The 21,976-nt window shown below is 37.4% G+C and overlaps 1 protein-coding gene across 1 annotated transcript in view; it reads left to right on the top strand.

Annotated features, from left to right (window-relative positions):
- DOK6 (docking protein 6) overlaps positions 1 to 21,976 on the top strand; it is a 240,952-nt gene that overhangs the window by 107,530 nt on the left and 111,446 nt on the right. Inside the window, exon 3 of the mRNA XM_036378992.1 lies at positions 9,266 to 9,380. Within this exon, the coding sequence (XP_036234885.1) occupies positions 9,266 to 9,380 (115 nt within the window). The remainder of the gene's footprint in view (positions 1 to 9,265; positions 9,381 to 21,976) is intronic.

The following is a 21,976-nucleotide window of genomic DNA, read 5'->3' as shown; positions in this document are numbered from 1 at the left end:
CAAAATTCTACTCTGTGGCAATTGGATTTAGCAATGTCAGAGAAGCCACTGCTAGCTGCTCACTGAAAGCTGAGCTGGAGGCAGATGTTTAGATGCTTTGAGATCCTGTCTGTGATCCTCTGATCTGTACTGAGCCAACATCTTGTGTTCTCCTTTTGCAGACTGGAAGCAGCATATTGGTGCCTCCTTTGCGCTTTTCTTGCTGTGATAGTTGACACGGCCTTTGCTTTTTAAATCACTCTCTCATTGTTGCCATACTGTTTCTGGTTTGGGGTGGTTCTTTACTGTCTGGGCATCCCTCACTGGAGTCCTTGCTCCTTGTCCCTGTGTTGGCTTTTGCTTTGTCACGTTACTGCTTGCGTGGTATTACACAACAGATGGTCGTATGTGGGCCATTATTAAGAAATAAGAGGATAAATGATTGCATTTTGTAGCTTTCTCTTCTGCTTCTATTTTTTCTAGTTAGAACTTAAATGACAGGAAGGTAGTGTGCAATGCAAAACAGAAACCCATTTATGTAAATTCAGACCTTTTCTTCTGCCCATGCAATTTCCAGGACTCTGCACAGTGGAAATAACATTCAGTAGATTGAATTGCAGAATCATTTCCCTCCCAGTTTCGTATGGGAGGCACATGTTTGGAAGAATTCAAATAAGATATAACCCAGAATGGGGCACTTAAGGTTTTATTCATGATTTTTGTGGTTTTCATCTCTTTCGGACCTCCTTTCTTATTTACCATGGAATTTTAATTTTTGTAGAGATGCAAATATAATAAGTGATTTGGAAGTAATATTTCTGTAATTGTGGAATATTTATCTATTTAAATGTACAATTTGAGCACCAGACCCCACAATGTGTTATATATATACAGTCTTTACATGTCCATGTAATACAAAAGGAAATCCTACCCCTTCAGCTGCATGACTAGAACAGATTTTTAGTACAAGAAGCAAACAAAAAACGTCCAGTGTTTGTCAATAGTGAAGTGTTGTAGATTAAAGAGAAAGTGTATTGAATTGTTCCTAAAATCCTTCCTCTTTGAAAGAAATAAACATAGTTACAAAGAAAGTAATCAGAAAAGAGGAAAAATACATAAATACTGTAAAGAAGCAATGCATCTCAGTTAATATAAGCCTTTATTTAAATTAAGTGTCTTTTGGAATTTAATAGCTTTTCACATCTAGGAATATAACCAAGATACTGAAGTAATAACAAAACACCCAAACATTTTAAATGATAGGTGTTTTAAGATGCATTGACAATAACAGTTTCATAATATAAAATATTTTGCTAGTATAATGAAATTGTGAGCCTGTAATTATTTTCTGTTATTTACCTGGGTAACAAATGCTCTTTCAAAAAGAAGACTTAAGGTTGATAGACAGGCAAGGGCTAAATTGTTTTTTGAGAGACCAGAGGTTTGTTACTAGAAATCTATTTCCTGATCTTTTCTGGCTAGACAGATGTAATTGACCTGTGTGTGCTGTTCAGAGATTTTATTTTCCATGTAAAAATCCTAAATAATTTCCTTAATCATCAGCCTATACCTGTGTATCCTGCTATGGCTACATGGCACCAAAGGCTTTCTTATATTAGTAGTTTTCCTACACTTGAATTATTTACCAGATATCTGCAGCATGGCCTTACTGGAATTAAATTACAGTTGGTGTAGCTAGAGACAAGTGGAGTTAGACTTCTGAAATCTATTAGGATGCTTTTCCTAGTCTCTTGGCACAGACATGCACTAAAACTGAAACAGACCAATTGTTTATTATTTCTTGTAACTCAGTCCCCTGGCATCTGACAATGCTTGTGCATTCTGGTAGGGAATAGGGAATTGAAGGAATTTGGTATTAGTGCCAAATTTAGGATCTTCATGCAGAAAGGTGACTTCAATTTTCTGTGAACCTCTCACATTAAATATTACTATCATAGACTTCAAGGAAATGAAGATTTTTTTTTTTTTTTTCAAAGTGAGGACATAAGCTAAATGCTTCCTCTGATCATCTTGTCTTTTTGACCATATAGCATGAGATTTGTTTACTGTTGGTTCTTTCAGAGGAGTCCTTTGCACTTTCTTCTCTTGTTTTTAAGGTTGATGCACTGCTCTATGTTGAGTTTGTTTTGTTAGGTTTTTGTTTTGATTGTTGATCCACCCAGATGTGGCTAGACAGTATTTACAAGGTGTTGATAGTTATGGACTTTATTATTCCTATGTCACATTTACTAAAGGAAGGAAGTGGAAGCTCTGAATGTGGTTTTCTTCCAGATAAGATATTACACCAACACGAAACAAGTTAAATTTTTGGGCTTATCTCCAGACCAAAATAAAGAAAAACAATAAGGATGAGAGGAAGTGCATTGCATTACTTGAATCAATATTTAAATGATTCATGAGTGATCAAGATATATGAGCAATAGTGTCAGAAACCTTATTGTAGGATCTTTTGCCTTCTTGTTCAGTGCTTGATGTATCTGTAAAAAACTATTACATTTTGGTGAACAATCCAAACATCCAAAAATATTTGTTTCCAGATCAAGTGTGTTTTTTTCATCTGTGCTTACAAGGAATCTTTGAGATTAAGCAAATTCCTGGCTGTGAGAGGAACCAAGTTACAGTAACCAACACTGATGTGTAGCCTTGAGACCCTGATGCAAGTCTAGCCTCGTATAATTTTGCAGGAGTGAGATTACGCCTTTACCAATCCTAGAAGTTATCCTACCTAGCAGCCCTTCAAGGCTATGTCCTTTTATCAAATATTAATGAGAAGTAGAGGACTTGGATGCCTCTGATACAGCTATGTCAAGCCCCATCCCCCCTCCACCAAGAAAGAAAAAACCCTGTATAATAGATGAAAAAAAAATTCTAAAAGAAAGAAAGAAACCTTGGCAAATTTTGGTTACATGTAAGCTTAGTAACTCTTCCACATCTTTTCATCAATCAGTGTTAAATTATCTTTCTAGAGAAAAAGCAAAAGTGGTTTTAAAGACTGATACAAAAAAATCAAGAAATAGAAAAAAAAAAACAAACTAGGAAATGTTTGTGTGGGCTGCTGAGTGATGGACATATGAAGCAGGAATTATTGATGAGGAGTAGGAGAACTGAGAAATGGTCCAGGTGCTAAGAGTCCCTAGCACATACCACACTGAGCAACATATGGAGAACAGCACTAAATGTCTAGTAGAGAAAAGAAAGTCTAAGCTAACATGCTAATGGTAGTGGAAATTTGTATACTACATAATCATAGCCTAATAAAAAAGGATTTATTTCACCTCTTGGAAGAAATCAAAGGATAAAAAATCAGAAAAAATCTAGCTGCAAGTTTGCTCACTAAGGAGGCAATATTAGGGATTTTATTCATTGTTTGAATTAATTTTGTTCTAGACAGTTACAATTGGAGGAAATAGGAAAACTGATCTACAAAGTTTTTGCTGGTTTGAGTTGTTTTCAATGTTAACAAAGTTTTAGGTGAAGTATAATCCCACAATGGGAAAATGCTCTTTTATTTTATTTTTTTTAACATCTGGTTAAGACTGTTACATATGTAATGGCACAGAAATTTTTTCCTTTTTTTATGTTTGTATTACTGATGCAAGATTATCAATGGTATAGGTAGTTTCAGTATGATATTTTGTTGTTGTGAAGAACAAAAATATTTTCAATGTATTAGACTGAATTTTGTAAACAAGTCCATTATCATACCAGAGGGAGCAAATTTTGGTATAGTGTTCCTTGCTTAAAAAAGTAGATTTACCTAATGTACTACTCATAAAAAACGGGGACTTTTTGTACTTTTTAAAAATTTTGTTAGTCTTTTAAAACATTCTTAAAATCTGCTAAGTGATATTTTTAATTATTTCAAAGTAGCATGATTTTTATAAGTTTTCTATTTTCCTTTTCAGTAGCTTTGATATTTTTCCCTTTTAAAAATACCTATTTATTTTTGTGGGTTTTTTTTAAAAAATACTAGATAAAATTTAATCCACAGTTTTAAAAATCACGGAGATAAAGCAATCTGGTTGCCAAGGGAAAGTTCATCTTTTCCTTCATACAAGATAATATACTCTCAGGTGTTTTTTTAATTGCACATGTTCAGCAAGTAGAGAAATGACTCATGCTTAATTGGCATTAAATCCAGAATTCAGAATTTCATTAACTTAATTCTCTATCAATGGGAGGATAGACTTTCACAGGTTTTGCCTCTTTCTACTCTGAGCGTGGAGGGAAGCATACAGCACAATTGAAAAGATGAACATTGAAGCAAATTTCATCTCTATTTGATATTGAAAATTATATAAGCAATAGAAATAATGAGGGGCTTATTTGATAATATGGCCTTTCTAGTTGTTAGTGTAAATTTGTGTTTCCGAAGTGTTCTCATTTCTTTTTCTGTTAGCTTGCCCAGTAAAATTATACCTAAAATCTTTATAAGTTTCCTATGTCCTCAAAAGTTGTAGCTAAAATTATTTCCTTCAGTGCTTGTAAAGCAAAGTGTTCCAATGAGAAAGATATGATTTTTGAAGAAAAAAAGCGTAACTGGCAGAAATGCTTTGGCCACGCATGTTAAACCACTAAAGTATTTGACAAGGATATAAGTGTCTCACAATATCTCATAGTAGTTTCAAACAGGTCCATTTTTCATGGAAAGGTGTAGACAAGAGGGATATGATTTCTGTGTGAGACTACAAATGGCTCAAAAAGTTTATCTTAAAGAAAGAAGGTAAAAGTCAGGGAGTTTGGAAGAGGCAATTTATGTAACTTTGTCACATAGGAGTTATAAGAAGTTCTGTGCTGTCTAGGGAGGTCCTATGATTTCAGAGACAAAGAAAATCAAAGTGTGTTTAAAACAAATACCCTTTTCTCCTGCATGGAGACTATGTTTCTTCACTTCCCCTGCATGTTGTTCAACTTAATCACTCATATGAGTACCAAAAAGCAGCACATAAGAATTTGGCAGTGTTCTCATTGTCTCTTTCAGACATTAAATTCCCACAAGCAAATAAAAAGAATTCTGTTGTATGTACAGTTTTTGCTGACAATATTCTTGAGTGTGTGAGGGATATTGCATATGTGACTATATTAAACAAGGCAGGATTAATGTACTGATCAATAAGATGACCCAAAAAACCATCTTTACAGTTAGCCATGTGTGTGTACGCAGGTATGTCTGTATTTATGTTTCAAACATAAATTACTATCAAAATTTTGTAGTTTTAGTGCTAGGAATATAAGATTTTTGGCTCTATTATTGTTATTATTTTATAAGCATTGCAGGATCTTTCAGTAATCTGTAACACTCAAGTATTAAGAAAAAAGAATAGATCTCTACCATATAACAGAGACTAGAAGAAGGCTTAATATGCCTTGTTGTTACTATTCAAAGCAATTCTATTTCTTTTTCTGCTATTCCAGAGGGAGAAGTTTTTCCTTTTAAGTACTGTAAGATTTAAGGCACTTTTATATGCATGGTGTGCAGTGTCACACACATGCACACATGTGGGAACTCAGCACATCACTCTGGATGTCCAGAGTTACCGAGAGAACCCTTGGGGGTCTCGGAAATCCTGGAATGTTGCCAGGAGTGTTTGGTGGCTTGATTTTGATCCATCTACAGAAGTGACAGCAGTTTGAGGACGTGAGAATCACTTGGGAGTGAAGGGTGCAAAGAAGACACATTTATAGGGTGAAATATAGATTTTAGGGTTTTTGGTACAGGGGGGTTATGGAGACAAGATGGAGGGATCAGGGCGTGTCTCGTCCTTCTTCTTTCTTCTTGTCATTCATTTTCTGTGGTGATGTTGGCACTTGGGGATTGGTTTATGGTGAAGGTGCACTTGCTAATATGGGTGAAAGGTATTGGGAAATAAAGATAAATATCATGTACGTAGATTTTAGTATAAAAAGACACGACTGCCCTGTGGGTGGTCAGAGTGCCTTTGGCTGCCTTGCAGGTCAGACCTCTGTTGGGCAGACAGAAAATTTTGTAGATAAGAAACAATAAACAATCTGAAGATCGAAAAGCTGAAGAGTCCAGACTCGTCCTTTGAAACGCGTGCCACCCAAGAACCACCCTACCCGTGTCCGGGCAGAGACAGACAGCCAACCGGACACACACACTTATGAAAATGTCACTTTCTGTATTAATTGCTTGTGTAAGAATCACTGGAGCTTTTTCCTCCTATCAGTGTTTTCCCTTTCCTATTGCACCACCAGCTTTTTTTTTAAATTTTCTTTAATAGTAACCTGAGATTTTTGTGTCCCAAATAATCCTAAATATTTTGCTCCTATATCTTCTTATTTAGCAGGACTAGTAGATCTGTACCCTGTCAAGACTAGTAGATCTGTACCCTGTCTTTAGTAAGACTGGTAGATCTGTACCTCTGACTTTGGGGCCTTCTGTGTCTTCAAAATTCAGTGATGACTTATGGATTTCTTATTGTTCCCTCAGGTTTTGAATTCTAGAGTCTGCCCTCTCCTCTGCCTACAAATGCTTTCTTTCCTCTCTTTTGGGGGATTTCCTTGAGATTACAAGAGCCTTCTCACACATTAGTTCATTTACCATGCATGGATCAAGGCAAATCAATAGATATTTCAGTAACTTCTTTAATGGGACAGGGATATTTGTGGAATTCAGCCCTTTTCTTTCCCCCAAGCCAAAAAGTAGTGGCATGTATGGATTCTTACAAAGCTCTGAAAATGCATGACAAAAGTTAAAATTATAAGGGATTATGAGCCAAAGGGTGAGGCAAATGCACCTGTGTCCAAAAAAGGTCAAAAGGTCAACCTGGAGAATACAGGGAATTTGGCAATCAACCAAAGGTCAACCTGGAGAATTTCTGGCAGTCTTACTTCAGCCTATAGGAAGAACTGTGGAGTAAATATATTATTTGTGAAAGGCAGCGTGGATTTACCAAGGATAAGTCATGCCTGACCAGTATGACCACCATCTACAATATGTTATGAGAAGAACTTTAGCAAAGCTTTCCACATTTTCTCCCATGACATTTTCAAATTGAAGTTGGGACATTATTATTTACGCAGGTGGATGTCCAGATGATGTGAAGATGGTCAGCTAGTCAGACACAGAAAGTTGTGGTTAATGGGTTGGTTATTATGTGGTTAATGGGTTGGTTATTAATGTGGTCAATGTAGGTCACCTCCTTGGAGGGCTGTAGCAAGTGTGGAACTGCTGCAGTCTGTACTGGGACCTGTCTTGATATTGTTATCAGGGACCTAGAGGAAATAAGGGAGCTGCACCAATGTGTAGAGAGCAAATTGGGAAGGATCAGTTGATAGGATTTTGGTAGTCAAGCTGCCCTTTCAGCAGCCTGTACAGGCTAGACGAAGGGGCTGACATGGACTTTGTTAAATTGGATAAGGGCAAGAACCAGGTGCCAGTCTGGGGATAGAAGAGCCCCTGCGATGGCACAGGTTTGGCACTGGCAAGCTGGGAGCAGGTCTGCAGGTAGGGCCCTGGATCTTGGTGCCTCAGCCAGCAAAGCTCCATGGGCTCTATGGACAGAACCATGGCCAGTCAGTACAGAGGATTATTCTCCTCAGTTTAGCACACATTAGACGGTGTTTATAGTACGAGATCCATTTCTCGTCCACCTCTTACAACAAAGATACTGACAAACTGGAGTGAGTTTTGCTGAAGGATGTCAAGACAGACTCTAGAGAAGTCTTCAGTTCTGTTCCCAAGTTCGTCAGCACACACCACATTCCTCTTCATGCTTTGTCTCAGTTCCTTTTGTTGGCTTGATGCCTTTCACTGCTCGTCTGCTATCAATTTTGTATTGAAATGTCTTTGCCCCAACGTGTTCCATTTGTTAATGCACCATATAAAATCTCTTCTGCTTTAAAATTATTTTCAGCATGTGAAAAGGAATGCTGGAACTGTACACCAGGAGCATAACAATTACAAAGCAAAACAAACAAAAAAACTCCACCTACATTCAGTCCATTTTTTTCTGTAGTCATAGAAGTCCAAACTATTATGGTTGACATTTTTCTGGAAATTTATTCTGCCTGAGGCAAATGACCTGCCTGAGAAAAACTAACTCTAACTGAATAAAGTTTGCCCAGAGTTCGAAGAAACTGAGAAAAATATTTCAGAATATGAAGTGTTAATCAGTCTAATATATTCCACCAGGTTGGAATAACATTTTTCTTCCATTTTTGTTAATTGTAGTTATATACATCCATCAAAAGAAAACGGAAATAGTTTGAATTTTTCATGTTGTAAATTTCCTGCAAGAGTATTTTATGTTGATAAGCCATTCAAAGTTGATAAGCTTTTCAAATATTTAGTTGATTTAAGTTGATAAGCTTTTCAAATATTTAGAAAATAAAATGAAATTTTGAGTTCTTTTGAGGATGACAGATATACATTTTAAAGACACATGAGGATCTACCTTTATAAATGTAGTGATACTATTTGACATATTAGTTGAGTTACCTTCCTTTACTAATGAAACACTGTTCTTCCAACATTACGTTTTCTATTTGATCAGATTCTGAAACTGATCCAAGTTGTATGAGTATAGAAATTGAAAAATAGATTATACAAAATCCCAAGGCTGAGTTGATGTCATTGTAAACTATTTGCATGTAGGACTTATTAAAGAAACATAGTTTTGTGGAAATTTATTAGAGAAATAGAGTTATTAGAGTTAAGTTTTACAACTTAAGACTCTACCTATTTATGTGGGTTTTTTAACCAATTACCAAGCTTATAAATATAAATAACCCTAGGGGTTTAGGAATGGTACTCCCCAGCTTAGTTCTCCCACCAACTCAAAACCACACTGCTGCTCACTCACTCCCCCTTCCCCCCCCCCCTTCCCACTCCTTTGGAATGGAGTTGAGAATTGGAAGCACAAAAGCTGAAAATCATGGGTTGAGATAAGAATGATTTACTAGAAACAGCAATGAGACAGAAAAATGAACAGTACCAGCAGCACAAAGAAACAATTTACATGGAAAAGCCTGCAACAATATCCGGCTCTTCCCCACCAGGCTTTCTCCCCAGTGGAAGAAGAGAGAGTTCCTTACTCCTGCCCCTGGCAATGAGTGAGGTGGAGTGGAATAACATCTGGGCCTTGCCACACACTTCTCCTGCTTGCTGCGAAAAATTAACCCTGTCCTGGCTGAAACTAGGACAGGGGAAAAAACAGTTTATAGTAAAAATTGAGCAGTTAAGGTTAATATTTTTATTTGTACTATTTATACACTGGTCTAAAATACTTTTCTTCATTTTAAGGTAACTGAGCTGCACAATATCAAAAATATAACCAGATTGCCTCGAGAGACAAAGAAGCATGCTGTGGCAATTATCTTTCATGATGAGACATCAAAGACGTTTGCGTGTGAGTCAGGTAAGTAATTGGTGCTTCATCTCTAGCTTGAAGAAATCAAGTTGCACATCAAAGTCTGACTCGGATGAATTAACTCACAGTGCCAGAGAGAAATTCTTAGCTTAAAGAAATTTGTGGTAAACAAAAAACTTTGGAGTTTGGGGTTCAGGTCTTTTGGGGTTTGGTAGGGTTTTTTTAATACATGATGAGAGGTGTTAGGGGTGTTACAGAGCTCTTTTTTCTATTATTTTTCTTTGCATGCAGATGTTTTAAAGACTGGAGGTTTTGAGCTAAACTTTTAAATCCTAGTAAAAAATAACCTGTAAGATGTTATTAAGTCAAGATGTGAAGCATTCTTTTTTTAACAAGCTTTGCTATAGGCAGTTACTAAACTAATAATTATCATGCCATTGCAAATAAGTAGCAAATACCAGCTAAAACTTCAGGATATTTTAAAGCAGCGTGTCAAGCAGTCTGTGGTTTGAATGACTCCATAGCATAATGACTAGACTAGCATAGAACAAGACTTGGGCATTAGAGTACACAATGGCAGGCAGTTACTTGTGAGACACTGAGCACTGCACAATTAAAGTGTACTATTTTCTTATTTTAAAGTACAATTGTACGCATCTGTGTCCTAGGGTATATTTTGGGTGGAATGGGAAATTCTTTAATGATAAAGTTTGTGCTTTTTTAGTGACATATTTGAAACTTTACATTTTAAAAGTTTATATAGATAATACTATATATATATATATATATATATATATATATATATATATATATGTTGGTTTTGGTTTTTTTAAATATATATGTAACATTATGTATATATGGTGAAGGGCCTAGAAGAAAAGCCATATAAGGAGTGACTGAAGTTGGTCTGGAGAAGAAGAAACTGAGGGGACATTTCACTGGAGTCTACAACTTCCTTTGAGGGGAAGAAGACAGACACTGATCTCTTCTCTGTGGTGATCAGGACCCCAGGGAATGGCCTGAAGTTGTGTCAAGAGAGTTCTAGGTTGGAATTAGGAAAAGGTTTTTCATCCCGAGGGTAGTTTAGCTCTGGAAAAGGCTCTGCAGGGAAGTGATAACCACACCTCCCTGCCAGAGTTCAAGAAGCATTTGGAAGATACTTTTGGGCACATAGTGTGACTCTTGGCACTGTCCTGCACAGGGGTAGGAGTTGAACTCTATGATCCTTGTGGATCCCTTCCAACTCTGGATATTCTATGATTCTTTATCAATATTATCTTATAAACATTGCATAATGGACAATCTAAATAAATAAATTCAGTGAAACAAAATCTGAGAAATGTGAAGGAGGTTAAAGGTGTGCGAGGTCATGAATTATGTAGCTTTTATATCAGATATTGCAAACAGTAATATGTATATTCCATCATGAAAGATAGATTGACTTTTTTTGTTAATTAATTTAAGTTTAGAGACACACATATAAGATCTGTGTCTGTCTACAATTGGTTTAAGCAATCATTAGATAAGTAGCCCACATTAAAGATTTTGAATTCTAATCTGTAGAATTGATAGTGACTCTATATTATGATTAATAATTGAATAAAAACATTTTAATTATATTCCAATAGCACTGAAGTCAGTCCTGTGGAAATTTTTCCATTTGCCTATGCATGCATTCCCCTTCTTCTTAATGAGATCTTGTTCTTCCCCTAGAATTACTGTGGTTCAGGTATATTTGAAAAGAGTGAGAGCAAGTCATGACTTCAGAATTCTTTCACCACAGAAGGGACACACCTAAGGAAGTTCAGCATGTCTGGCCCGCTCCTCCTTTTCTTCTTAACCTGGAACCCAGTTGTAAATACAAGGCACATGTAGTACCATAAGGTGCTAGCAGGGTGTCAGTATGAGATGCTCTCCCTTTATGCTCTATACAAAAGTGTGTTTTGAGTGGACAGAACCCTGGATGAAGTGGCAAACAAGTGGAGAGCTTGTGGACAAAGAACAAAGTTCAGACCAGGATAGGTGATGTAGTAGGTGTCTGCTCTAGACCTTCTCATCAACAAGAGAAGGCAGATGAAGCAATCTTGGGGCAGGTGGAAAAAGCCTTATAGTCCCAGGCATTGGTGTTCCTGGGTGACTTTAACCTACTGGAAGGCCAATAAGGCTGAACACAAGCAATCCAGATTTCTGAAACAGATTGAAGACAACTTCTTGATACAGATGATCAATGTGTGATCATTGTAGTGTGATGAGGGAGATGTTTGTTCAGGGACGTGCTTGGCAGCATCCTGTGGATCCTTGAAGGGCAAAGGAGCCCAGGAAAGCTATCCAATCTGCAAGGACAGCATCCTCTGAGCACAAGAACTGTTCTTCCCATTCTCAGAAGACAAGCTTTACAGAAGATGAGTATGAATGGACACGGAGCTCCTGACTCGCTCAAATACACACAAAAAAACCCACAATGAAGCAGAGAGTGCCTCCTTGGGAGGGATACAGAGGCATTGTCTATTTACATAGGAATGGAGTTCAGCAAGCTCCACCTCAGGGAAATGCAAGATAGAAAAGGTTTCTTAAAGTACGTCAGGAGTAAAATAAAGGCTAAGTGAGCGTGGGCCTATTGCTTGCTGGAATAGTCGACATAGTGACAAGGGTCATGAGAAAGGCTAAGATACCTTTTCTACTGTGGTTTTCACTTGCAAGACTTGTCCTGAGGCCTTCCAGGTCCCTGAGCCCCTGAGCTTGATGAAGTATCCCTGGCAGAGGAAGGCATAGTGAGGCATCATTTAAATCACCTGGATTTCGTACAAAAGTTAGTGGAGCTTGATTGTCAAGAATGACAAGAGGGAGGATTCAGATAACTGTACTCCAGTCAGCTCAGCTCAGTCCCTGAGAACACTGCTGGAGCAAATTACATGTAAAGACATGAAGGACAGCAAGGTGAATGGGAGAAGAAAATAAAACTTCCCATATGCAAATCATGTTTGCCATGATGAGGTGTCTGGCAAAAGAAAGGCAGTGCTTCTTATATACCTTAATTGTAATGGTCTTTTACACCCTCTGTAGCTTCCTACATAGCCCCCCAAACTGGTGGGGCATGGGATGGATAAAGACACTATAAAGTGGACAGAAAATAGGCCAGACTTAAAAAACCAAGGTTGTGAAGCCAAGCTTGCAGCCAGGATGTAGTGGATCCCTGGAGTCAGTGCTGGGACCAATACCATTCAATGTCTTCATTGATAATCTGCATGATGGGGTGAGGGTACTCTCATCTGGTATGCAAGTGACACCAGGCAGGGGTGACCCAATTTGGGAAGGCAGGGCTGCTGTCAGAGGGACCTGGACAGGCTGGAGAAATGGGCTTACAGAAACCTTATGAAGTTCAGCAAGAACAAAAGCTCTTTGCCCTGGTTTGTGGTAATCCCAGCCACAAGGCAGGCTTGGAGCCAGCTGTTGGAAGCAGATCTGCAGAAAAGGCTCTGAGGTCATGGTGCACAACACTCCCTGGACAGCATTAGTAAGGGTCTTCACAGCAGGTACTGGAAAGTGATCCTTCCTTTTTTTTCAGCACTTGTAGGACTACATCTAGACTGCCATGTCCAGTTTTGTGCATGCAGCACAATTTTGACATACAGGAGTGAACCCAGGGGAGGGCACCAAGAGTCAGGAGCACATGACATATGAAGAGAGACTGAGGGCTTATTCAGCCTGGAGAAAAAGTATTTCAGAGGATCTTATTGCTTATGTGATCTGAGAATACAGAGAAGATTGAGCTATAAAAGCGTCAAATATCTGGCTGTTTCTGAATGACTACGAATTTTGGCTGTGAGCACAGTGCAGTTTCAGTCAGTTTGCCTTCCTGCATGCCTTCAGTCTGTCTAAGCAGTATAGACTGCATGACATCTATCAGATGAGAAAGATACACAGTTTTGTTTCACTAAAATCTGACTCTCTTTAACTCCAAATCTTTTGTTTTCTGAACTAGGAAAACAAATTTAGTTCCCAAGTCATTTCCACAGTGAATTCTGTCTTCTCACAAGGAACTGTTGCCATTTTTACTGCTGCTGAAATGTGCCAAGTACTTGGCTTTCCTGTATGAAACTTAACAAAATTTAAGGAAGGTTTGAAGAACTTGCTTCTTATTTAAAATGGGTTCATTTTTTGCTCTTGTTTAGTGGCACTGGTTTATATGGAAAAATGCATAGACTTTTATAGCCTCACAGTGTATAGTGATGTACACACAATGGTGTTTATTTTGGCAAATCTTCTTGCCACTTCTTTGGTTGATTCTAAAACTTTACTAATCCCTATTCTTTCCGGTGGCTTCAGTGTCAAAAAAACACTCAAGTGGTTTTGACTCAAGGCAAAAATCTTCTAGAATCATAACTGCTTGACCTTACTTTTTTAGGACTCTAGAGTTTCATAATGTGGAAATTTTTCTACCATGAAGCCTCTAAATATACAGAAGCAGATGCATTGTTTCTTATCATCTTGACTTCTAGAGGCAGATGGAAGGAGAGTAACATTAAACCCATTGCAAAAGGTCTGCTGAGCATAGAGTCAACAAATTTTTGGAGACAAGGAGAAAGGAATACTCAAAGCTGAGTTGATTTTAGGGACTGAACAATGTAAGGGAGGGGTTTTGTCAGTGTTGTACCATAAAATGATTTTAAATGAAGGTATCATTTTGGTTTTGATAGCATGAGCTGATGCCTTGTTCTCTGTGCTGTCTTAAAGTGCCAGAAAGCAGCACATTTTTCTGGCACATAGCTTTCTTAATTGTGGAATTAGGCACAATATAATACTATTCTGTTTTAAAATAGGTCTCTAAAGATGCAGAACGCTTTGGTTCTCCACAGACAGCCTGAGAGCTGTGATACCAGCCCACTGGGTGTGCTGGCTCAGAGCCTGTGTTTTTTTCCCAAGCTCCTGCAGCTTTTAGTCCCTCATCTTGCTTATTGTCTTCAAGGCAGCTACTGGCAAATCTGAGCTCTGGGTGGGCTGTAACCCCTATATTTCCATTAGAATTTCAGCAAATTAGTAATCTGAGATGCATCTAATTGTTGGTAATCTTCATTTGCTAATGAAAACGTTCTACAGAAAAACAAATCAGACTCCTCCATATGTTTTGTTATCACCTACCCATCACTACCAGTGCTCCCAACGTCTACAACAGCTGTAGAAATGTGCTCCATTCTGAAGCCCTACTGAAAAATTTTGAAGAGCAAAACTCATATATTATCCTTCCCTGAATAAAAGCACGGGATAACAAGTCTTTAAAGAAGAATTATCCCTCTTCAGGAAGAAAGGAGGCTTCTTGCTCTCACTATATCTGTTTCTGACATCTTCTCTAAGGGGCAGAAACTTGTGACTTTGGTGATTAGCAAGCAACATTTTAAAATTCTCCATTACTATGAGAATTATTTCAGTAGAAGTGAACTAATGAGAAGTCAGGGCTGATTAACTAACATGAAAAGTAGTCTATAACTCAGTGAACCTACAACAGACTTTAAAGCATGGGAATTCTTCTTCAAACTGTGGGAAATTGCTGCTGCCCTAACAAGGAACATGCTATGATCTCAATTTGAGTCTTCCTGAATATTGTGTGAAAGTGTTTGCCATTAAGGGAATTTTTGTGTGGTTGTTTGTTTTTGGTTTTGTTTTTTTTAATTAAGAATTATGAAATTCTGGGGGGTTTTGTCTTCATTCTGAAGTGTATAATCAAGCAAGTGGAGAAGATTTTTTAGCTCTGCATTCTAGCTGCTGCGTTTGACATGCTGACTTTCCTTGATACCTCTGCCAAAAAAGTTGTTGGGTTTGGTCTTGTTTGGTTGGGGACCTTTTGTTATTGTTGAGGTTTTTTTTTTCCTTCAGATAGGTGGCTCTCACTTTTTGTGTAGTTACAGCCATGCCTAGATGCATGTATCTGTTAAGATGCCCTTCTTCCTGCAAGCCTGGTATCTGTAATGTGACTGTAAGACAAGTGTCTGAACTGAGACAGGTGTTCTGAAATGCCCTTTAAACTCTCACAAAACTTCTAGATGTGATGCAGTGAGCAATAGTGGCTGTGCAGGACCAGCAATAAAATGAAATTGGAGGGCATGCGTACTGATTTAATCTAGGATTTTATAGTGCTGTTTCAGAAGATGCTAGCATGATGATGATTGTGCCTGAATAATAGCTAGCTTTTAAGGAATGCTGCTTCTGATTTGTGCTAGTCAGGGACAGACCATATGGGGGCTTGATTTTTCCTTTAGTGATGACAGTAAAATACTAAGTGATACCAATCCCTGGGCATTTTATGCTTAGTCGCCCCTCCAGCACAGGTTTGTGTAAAATCTATTCTGATGTCTAAATGACAGAATGTGATGAAAACTGATGAACTTTTAAACCTAGTTCTTAAAAAAATAAAAACAAAAACCAATTAAAATTAGGGGAGTTAAATATATTATGGAGATAGAGATGAGACAAATAGAGCTGAGAGGTGATTCTGGTGATTTGAGAATAGAATGAGTTGTGACATAAGGGGCAAAATCATATTTGTGACATAAGGGGCAAAATTAAGAGAAATGTTTAAACTGCCACTGTTAAGCAAAGCAGACACCCCCTGGGATACTGACCTCTGTCTGTGTTCTCTTCAGTACAATGCCCCACTCTGTATAGAAGTACATTAATTGAAGGGGTTTCTTTCTTCCCAGGCATGCATGAACTGCAGCTCTAGAGTAATTACAACAAAGAAACGTCCTCATTATTTTTAAGAGGTTATACTTTGGCTTTTCCTTAAAACTTTTGCTATTCAAGTCCTGGGGAAAATAGAATTGGGTTATTGCAAAGGGTCTACCAGTTACTGTATTTGAAACTTCTGGCTTAGGGGTTTATCCATTCATGTGGTTGTTTTGGCTCAATTCACCATTTTTATTTCTTGAATGTCTTGCTTCTGTGATGGTTACCTTGATAAAACTCTTTTATACACCTGCAGCATAAACAGGCTTTCTCTTCTGTATTCTTGTGTTTCAGCTTGAGTGCAGTCAAACTGTGATAATCAAGTTTTGTCATAACTCTCCAAAAAAAGTTTTACTTTGTTGAAATTGAAAGTTTGTTGGTGTCAAGTGGCAATGTGGGTTTTTTCTTATTTTGTACATATTTTTCCTTTTAAATCTGTCTTTGCCATTTGTTTGTGTTGCTTTCTTTTCTTAAAAAAATACAGTGGTGGAATCATTTGAAAAGGAACAAGTTCATTTCATGTTTTTTTTACTGAAAAAGTTTTTGGACTATTAAGCAAATTACTACTGATCATGAGTTGGTCTTTTTCTCCTTGATAGTTTTCAAAAGCAAAACCACTATGTGCTGAAAGAGCTTAACAGATATCAGTGGAGTATTAGATGCAATTCATATTACTGTATCCTTTGACGGTTAAGAAGCCTGGAGGTTTTACATTAAAATTACCATAAAACTTTGAGACTTTCAGATGAAGCATCAGTGCTCATACTTGCTGTTATGACTAACAATACAAATGGCTATATAAGCTTTAGAAATAAAGTTTAAAAATAGAATTATTATTGATATTTTAAAATAACCAGATTGAAGTTCCCATTTCTGCTGTTATTTTTGTGACTTGAACCTCCAGGATCGTGGAGGCAGTGAAAGTGGAGAACAGCATCCTAAATACTGTTTGGGCAGTGGGAAGAAGAATACAGAGTTCGCATTTTGGATGCAGAAAAATAAACCCAAGTAGTTGAAACTATTCTGAAACATGGTATATTTCACTTTTAACATCTCAGGGATTGTTATATGAAAAATTATGACCGCAGGTTTTCTATTTTCTGGTTTTGTTTGTTTATATGGAGAGAGAAAGGAACCTGCACTCTCCAGAAAGCATATGGCTCATTGGAGATCAGATGCATGCTCTCACTTCCATATGTAACACATTGTCTGAGATCTAAAAAAGAGTCAAAAGACAGGCATTTCATGAAGTTGATGCTGTGACAAAGTAGGAAAGCTGTAACATTTCTAAATGCAGGAACTGGGAAAGGTAAACTTGACCTAAGATTGCAATATGGGAAACCCTAAAGTTTAGACTTTAAAAGTCAAAACCTTTGGAGACTGAAGTTTTTTTTGGTTCCCTAAATTTTGATTATATAGTTAAATATGAGGTAAAAATGAGGATCCTGGTAGCTGCTGATCACCCAAGCCATTCTATGATACTAAGTAGAGAAGCATTGTTCATTTGTCCTGGACAAATATATTGAAGTGTAGACACTATAAGTGCTTTCCTTATCACAGTTTTACTTGAAGGTATTGAAATCTATATGCAATATAAATTGTTTCCATAGGAACAAAAGACAAAGAAGATAGCTAAGATAATGATGAATTATCTCTTTTAGAGTGCATGTAGAACTTCTTGAGAGTAAAAAATTAGGAAAAAAATCTTCCTGCCTGCAGAAACTCAGCAAGTTCAGAAGACACAGAGAAGAGATCAAGATGATTTCAGCTTCATCTGGTAGATGGTGCAAGGTCAGCACCATCTTGATAGTGAATTTAGAGTGACTAAGGGAAATGCATGAGTCTCAAAGCCTAGAAGTTCAACATACAGTTGTCCTTCCAAGTAAGCATGGAATGGAGGTGGGTTAGTGATGCTGAAGTCTAGGATTTCAGGCATGTGAAGTTGTGGAATAGTTTGTTGGACTTCAATAGAAAGTGTCTTAGTTGTTGGTTTGTTGGTCTTTAATAGAAAGTTGCTCACTTGTTGGTTTGGATTTTTGTACTGGAGAGAGGGGGTTGTAATCTGTTAAAAATCAATGAACATTTTAGTATCTGCAAGCTCTATGTTTTATATGTTTTATATCAGAACAAAGTACATGTCAGTGAGATGACAGAAACCCATAAAAATGCAGAACAACGTGGTCTAACGTTTGGCTAAAAAAAAAAAAAAAAAAGAGCTTTTCCTTAGCCTCTAGCTATTTACCTTAAACTGAAATCTGAAATTGCTAGTATGTTGTATATCTCTACACAACAGGATTTCTTTCTGATCTCATTTTGAGTATCTTGGTCGTTTTGATAAAAGTACTCTGCCATAAATAGCTTCTGGTCCTATGAAACAAAGATAGGGAGACTGCTTTGTATAATTCATGCCATAAATTAAGTTAGAATAATTTTTAATCATGTTGTAAGTGTGAAAGTCCAAATGTACTTCCTCTCTTGTAAACACATTTTATTAGAAGGTAAAGCAATAAGACACAACCTATTTTAACATGCCTTCATGCTTTCTGCACCTGGTTTATAAAAATACTGGCCTGCTCTACACTGCCAAAAGGCATTCACATGCAATAATTAAAGGATTACAGAAAACAGTCAGAGAATCTTGATGAGTTTTGGGCATAAAATTTCGTCATATTCTGAGATGTAATTGGTAGTTTGCAGATGAAGGACTGGGATAACTTCATTAACTGGATGACAAATGAATGTGTCAAAGTCTGGAAAAAATCTCAGGCAGACAACTTTTCTCTATATTAAACATTGACTATAGATATATATGTGGATATAGAATCTAATATTATTAAAATATCCATGTATGTGGTTGTAATATGGAGTCATGCCATGAAACAACACATTGTGCTTTATAAGGATGAAGTTTACAAGCAAACTTTTATGTTTTCACTTTAAAATTACTTTTTAGACATCCATGTTACTAAACACTATGATGTTTGTAGAACAAACTACAATAAGTGTTTGTTTCTGTACATGAAACAAGGTAATTTCTTACTTTCCACAACATAAAAGGCTTTTCTGGGATTTTCTGAAAGACTTTTTCTCATCATCATTGTATTTAAGGTTGTTATTTCCACATGCTGTTCAGGTTTTTAGGTACCTTACTCTGATTTTATTAGGCTGATCATAGAAGTGAATTCTTAACAAACAGCACATTGAAGTTTCAGGGATGGTGATTCCACTGTTTCTCTGGGTAGCATATTCCACTGCTTTATCACCATTTCAGTGAAGAAATTTTTCCCCAATATCTAATCTAAACCTCCCCTGGTGCAACTTGAAGCCATTTCCTGGTGGATTGTGCCTTGCCTCTTTAGGGTTTTTTGACATAATTAAAAGAAACAAAAGCATATCAGGAGTTTTATATCAGGTTGAAAAGAGAATGGCATGGTGCGTCTAGTTGAAGGTAGAACAAAAGCCTGTCTTTTCCATCTTGGTTAGTCTGTCCCATGCATTATGCATGTGGTGTTCTTTAATTGAGTAATTTGTTATAAGGGCCTCTGCTGTGGTAGTTACTTGGGAAAAAAGGTGAATGAGAGTTAGTATTTTAAGTAGGGGTTTTTTTTGTAAAGTCAGAACAAATGGATTTAATTTCTTTCCTAGACTGATACTTTTTAGCACCCAGCACTACAAAATGTAATAGTGTATATTTGTATGCTCTCAAATCTATAGCTTCCTGTGTTCTAAAGACTGCAATATAAAAATAGATTTTTTTAATGCTCTTGTTAAAGGGAAATTCAAACAAAACGTTTTCCTTCAAAATTCAGGCAAGACTACAAAGCTGGATCATCAGAGTAGTTATTCTTCCCCAATCTTTAGGCTTCTGACCCCCATTAACATGATACTACTGCACCTGATGCTGAAATTGTGGATTCTTCATCAGCCTCCCAGGCAGACAGGCAGATGGGTAGTTTTCTGACAATGTATTTAGGTCTTGATGCATCTGGATTTACTCAGAAAAGTCTCAACCAGCTCTAAGAATAACACATTTTAGAGGAAATCATCACTTGTCTTGAGACTTATCCCTTAAAACTGTGCAGAAATGTTAGCACCTCGTTAAGGTGTGTCATCTGCAAAGGGTTGTAGTTTTCATTGCCTGATGATGAGAAGAGTCAATAAGAATTATTTTTTTGGTTTTGTCTTCATGCCTAGAGATAACCAGTCTTGGCTGCAAGCCAGCTCTAGTCTGTAAATAGTGCAGCTTTATGTTAGGGAAGCGTCAGGTCTTTGCAAATTCCCCGTGCTTCTCATCTGGTTTGCAGTAGAGTCAATACAAAAACATCATCGCCTGCTCTTACTGGGAAACACGATGACAGACCTGCAAGGAGGCAGGGCATGTTCAATGGCAATATCCAGGCTGAATTGTTGGGTAAAAGAAATCTGCACTATCTCTGTATCCAATATTCATATCTAGAACAGAGAAGATATGGGGTCATGTTGTAGTGATTTGACCTTGGCTGGCTGTGCCCACTAAGCTGCTCTCTCACTTCCACAACTCAGCAGGACAGGAGGAGGAGGCACAATAAAAAGTTAATGAGTTAAGGTAAGTATAGGGAGTTGTTTGTGAGGTAACAAAATAGGCAAAACAGACTTGGGCTAACTAGCAACAGAGTAGGATAGTGAAAAGCAAAAAAAAAAAATCTGAAAACACTTTTCTATCACCTCTTCCTTCATAGGCTCAACTTATCTCCCAGCTGCTCCCTGAGCAGCACAAGGGGATGGGGAATGAAGATTGCAGTCAATTCATAATATTTTGTCTCTGCAGGGGTCTGCTCTGGAGCACATTCTCCCTCTCCTTCTTTCACATTGGTGTCTGCAGGGCTGTTTCTCTCGTGTTTTCTTTCCTATCATACATTACCATTCCTTAAATGTCTTTTCACACAAGCACTACCAACATTGGTGATGGGCTCAGCTTTGGCTGGAAGCAAGTCTGCCTTAGAGCTGTCTGGAATTGTCTCTGTTCAACATTAGGGCAGACAGTGTTGTTTTCTTACAGAAATTACTTCTCCAACACACCTCACTAACAAAACCTTGCCATATAAACCCAATATGTATATAAAAAAATATTAATGTATCAAGGAATTGTTAGCAAGTTAATGGTACGTGATTGAGTATGACTTTGTCTTTCTTTCTTTCTTTCTTTCTTTCTTTCTTTCTTTCTTTCTTTCTTTCTTTCTTTCTTTCTTTCTTTCTTTCTTTCTTTCTTTCTTTCTTTCTTTCTTCCTTCCTTCCTTTCTTTCTTCCTTCCTTCCTTCCTTCCTTCCTTCCTTCCTTCCTTCCTTCCTTCCTTCCTTCCTTCCTTCCTTCCTTCCTTCCTTCCTTCCTTCCTTCCTTCCTTCCTTCCTTCCTTCCTTCCTTCCTTCCTTCCTTCCTTCCTTCCTTCCTTCCTTCCTTCCTTCCTTCCTTCCTTCCTTCCTTCCTTCCTTCCTTCCTTCCTTCCTTCCTTCCTTCCTTCCTTCCTTCCTTCCTTCCTTCCTTCCTTCCTTCCTTCCTTCCTTCCTTCCTTCCTTCCTTCCTTCCTTCCTTCCTTCCTTCCTTCCTTCCTTCCTTCCTTCCTTCCTTCCTTCCTTTCTTTCTTTCTTTCTTTCTTTCTTTCTCCTGCCTTCCATCATTCCTTCTTGGTTTTTTTTTTTATTATTATTATTGGGATTAGCAGTACTAAGGCTTTCAGGTTTTTTATGTACCTGTTTACTTTGGTTATCACTCACTCAATCTCCTAATCCTTTCAGTCTTCTCTTCTGGAAAGTACTGGTATTGGACCTTACTGACTTGGTACTAATATGCCAGTGGAGATGTACATAGGTGGTGAAATTCTAGACTGTTTCCTTTTTTCCACTTTTTTTTCCACATTAAAAATTTCTCTAAAGGTAATAGAAGATACA

This window comes from Molothrus ater, chromosome 1 (genome assembly GCF_012460135.2).
Source record: "Molothrus ater isolate BHLD 08-10-18 breed brown headed cowbird chromosome 1, BPBGC_Mater_1.1, whole genome shotgun sequence".
In the NCBI taxonomy this organism is placed as follows: Eukaryota; Metazoa; Chordata; class Aves; order Passeriformes; family Icteridae; genus Molothrus; species Molothrus ater.
This window is presented reverse-complemented; position numbering and strand designations above follow the sequence as displayed.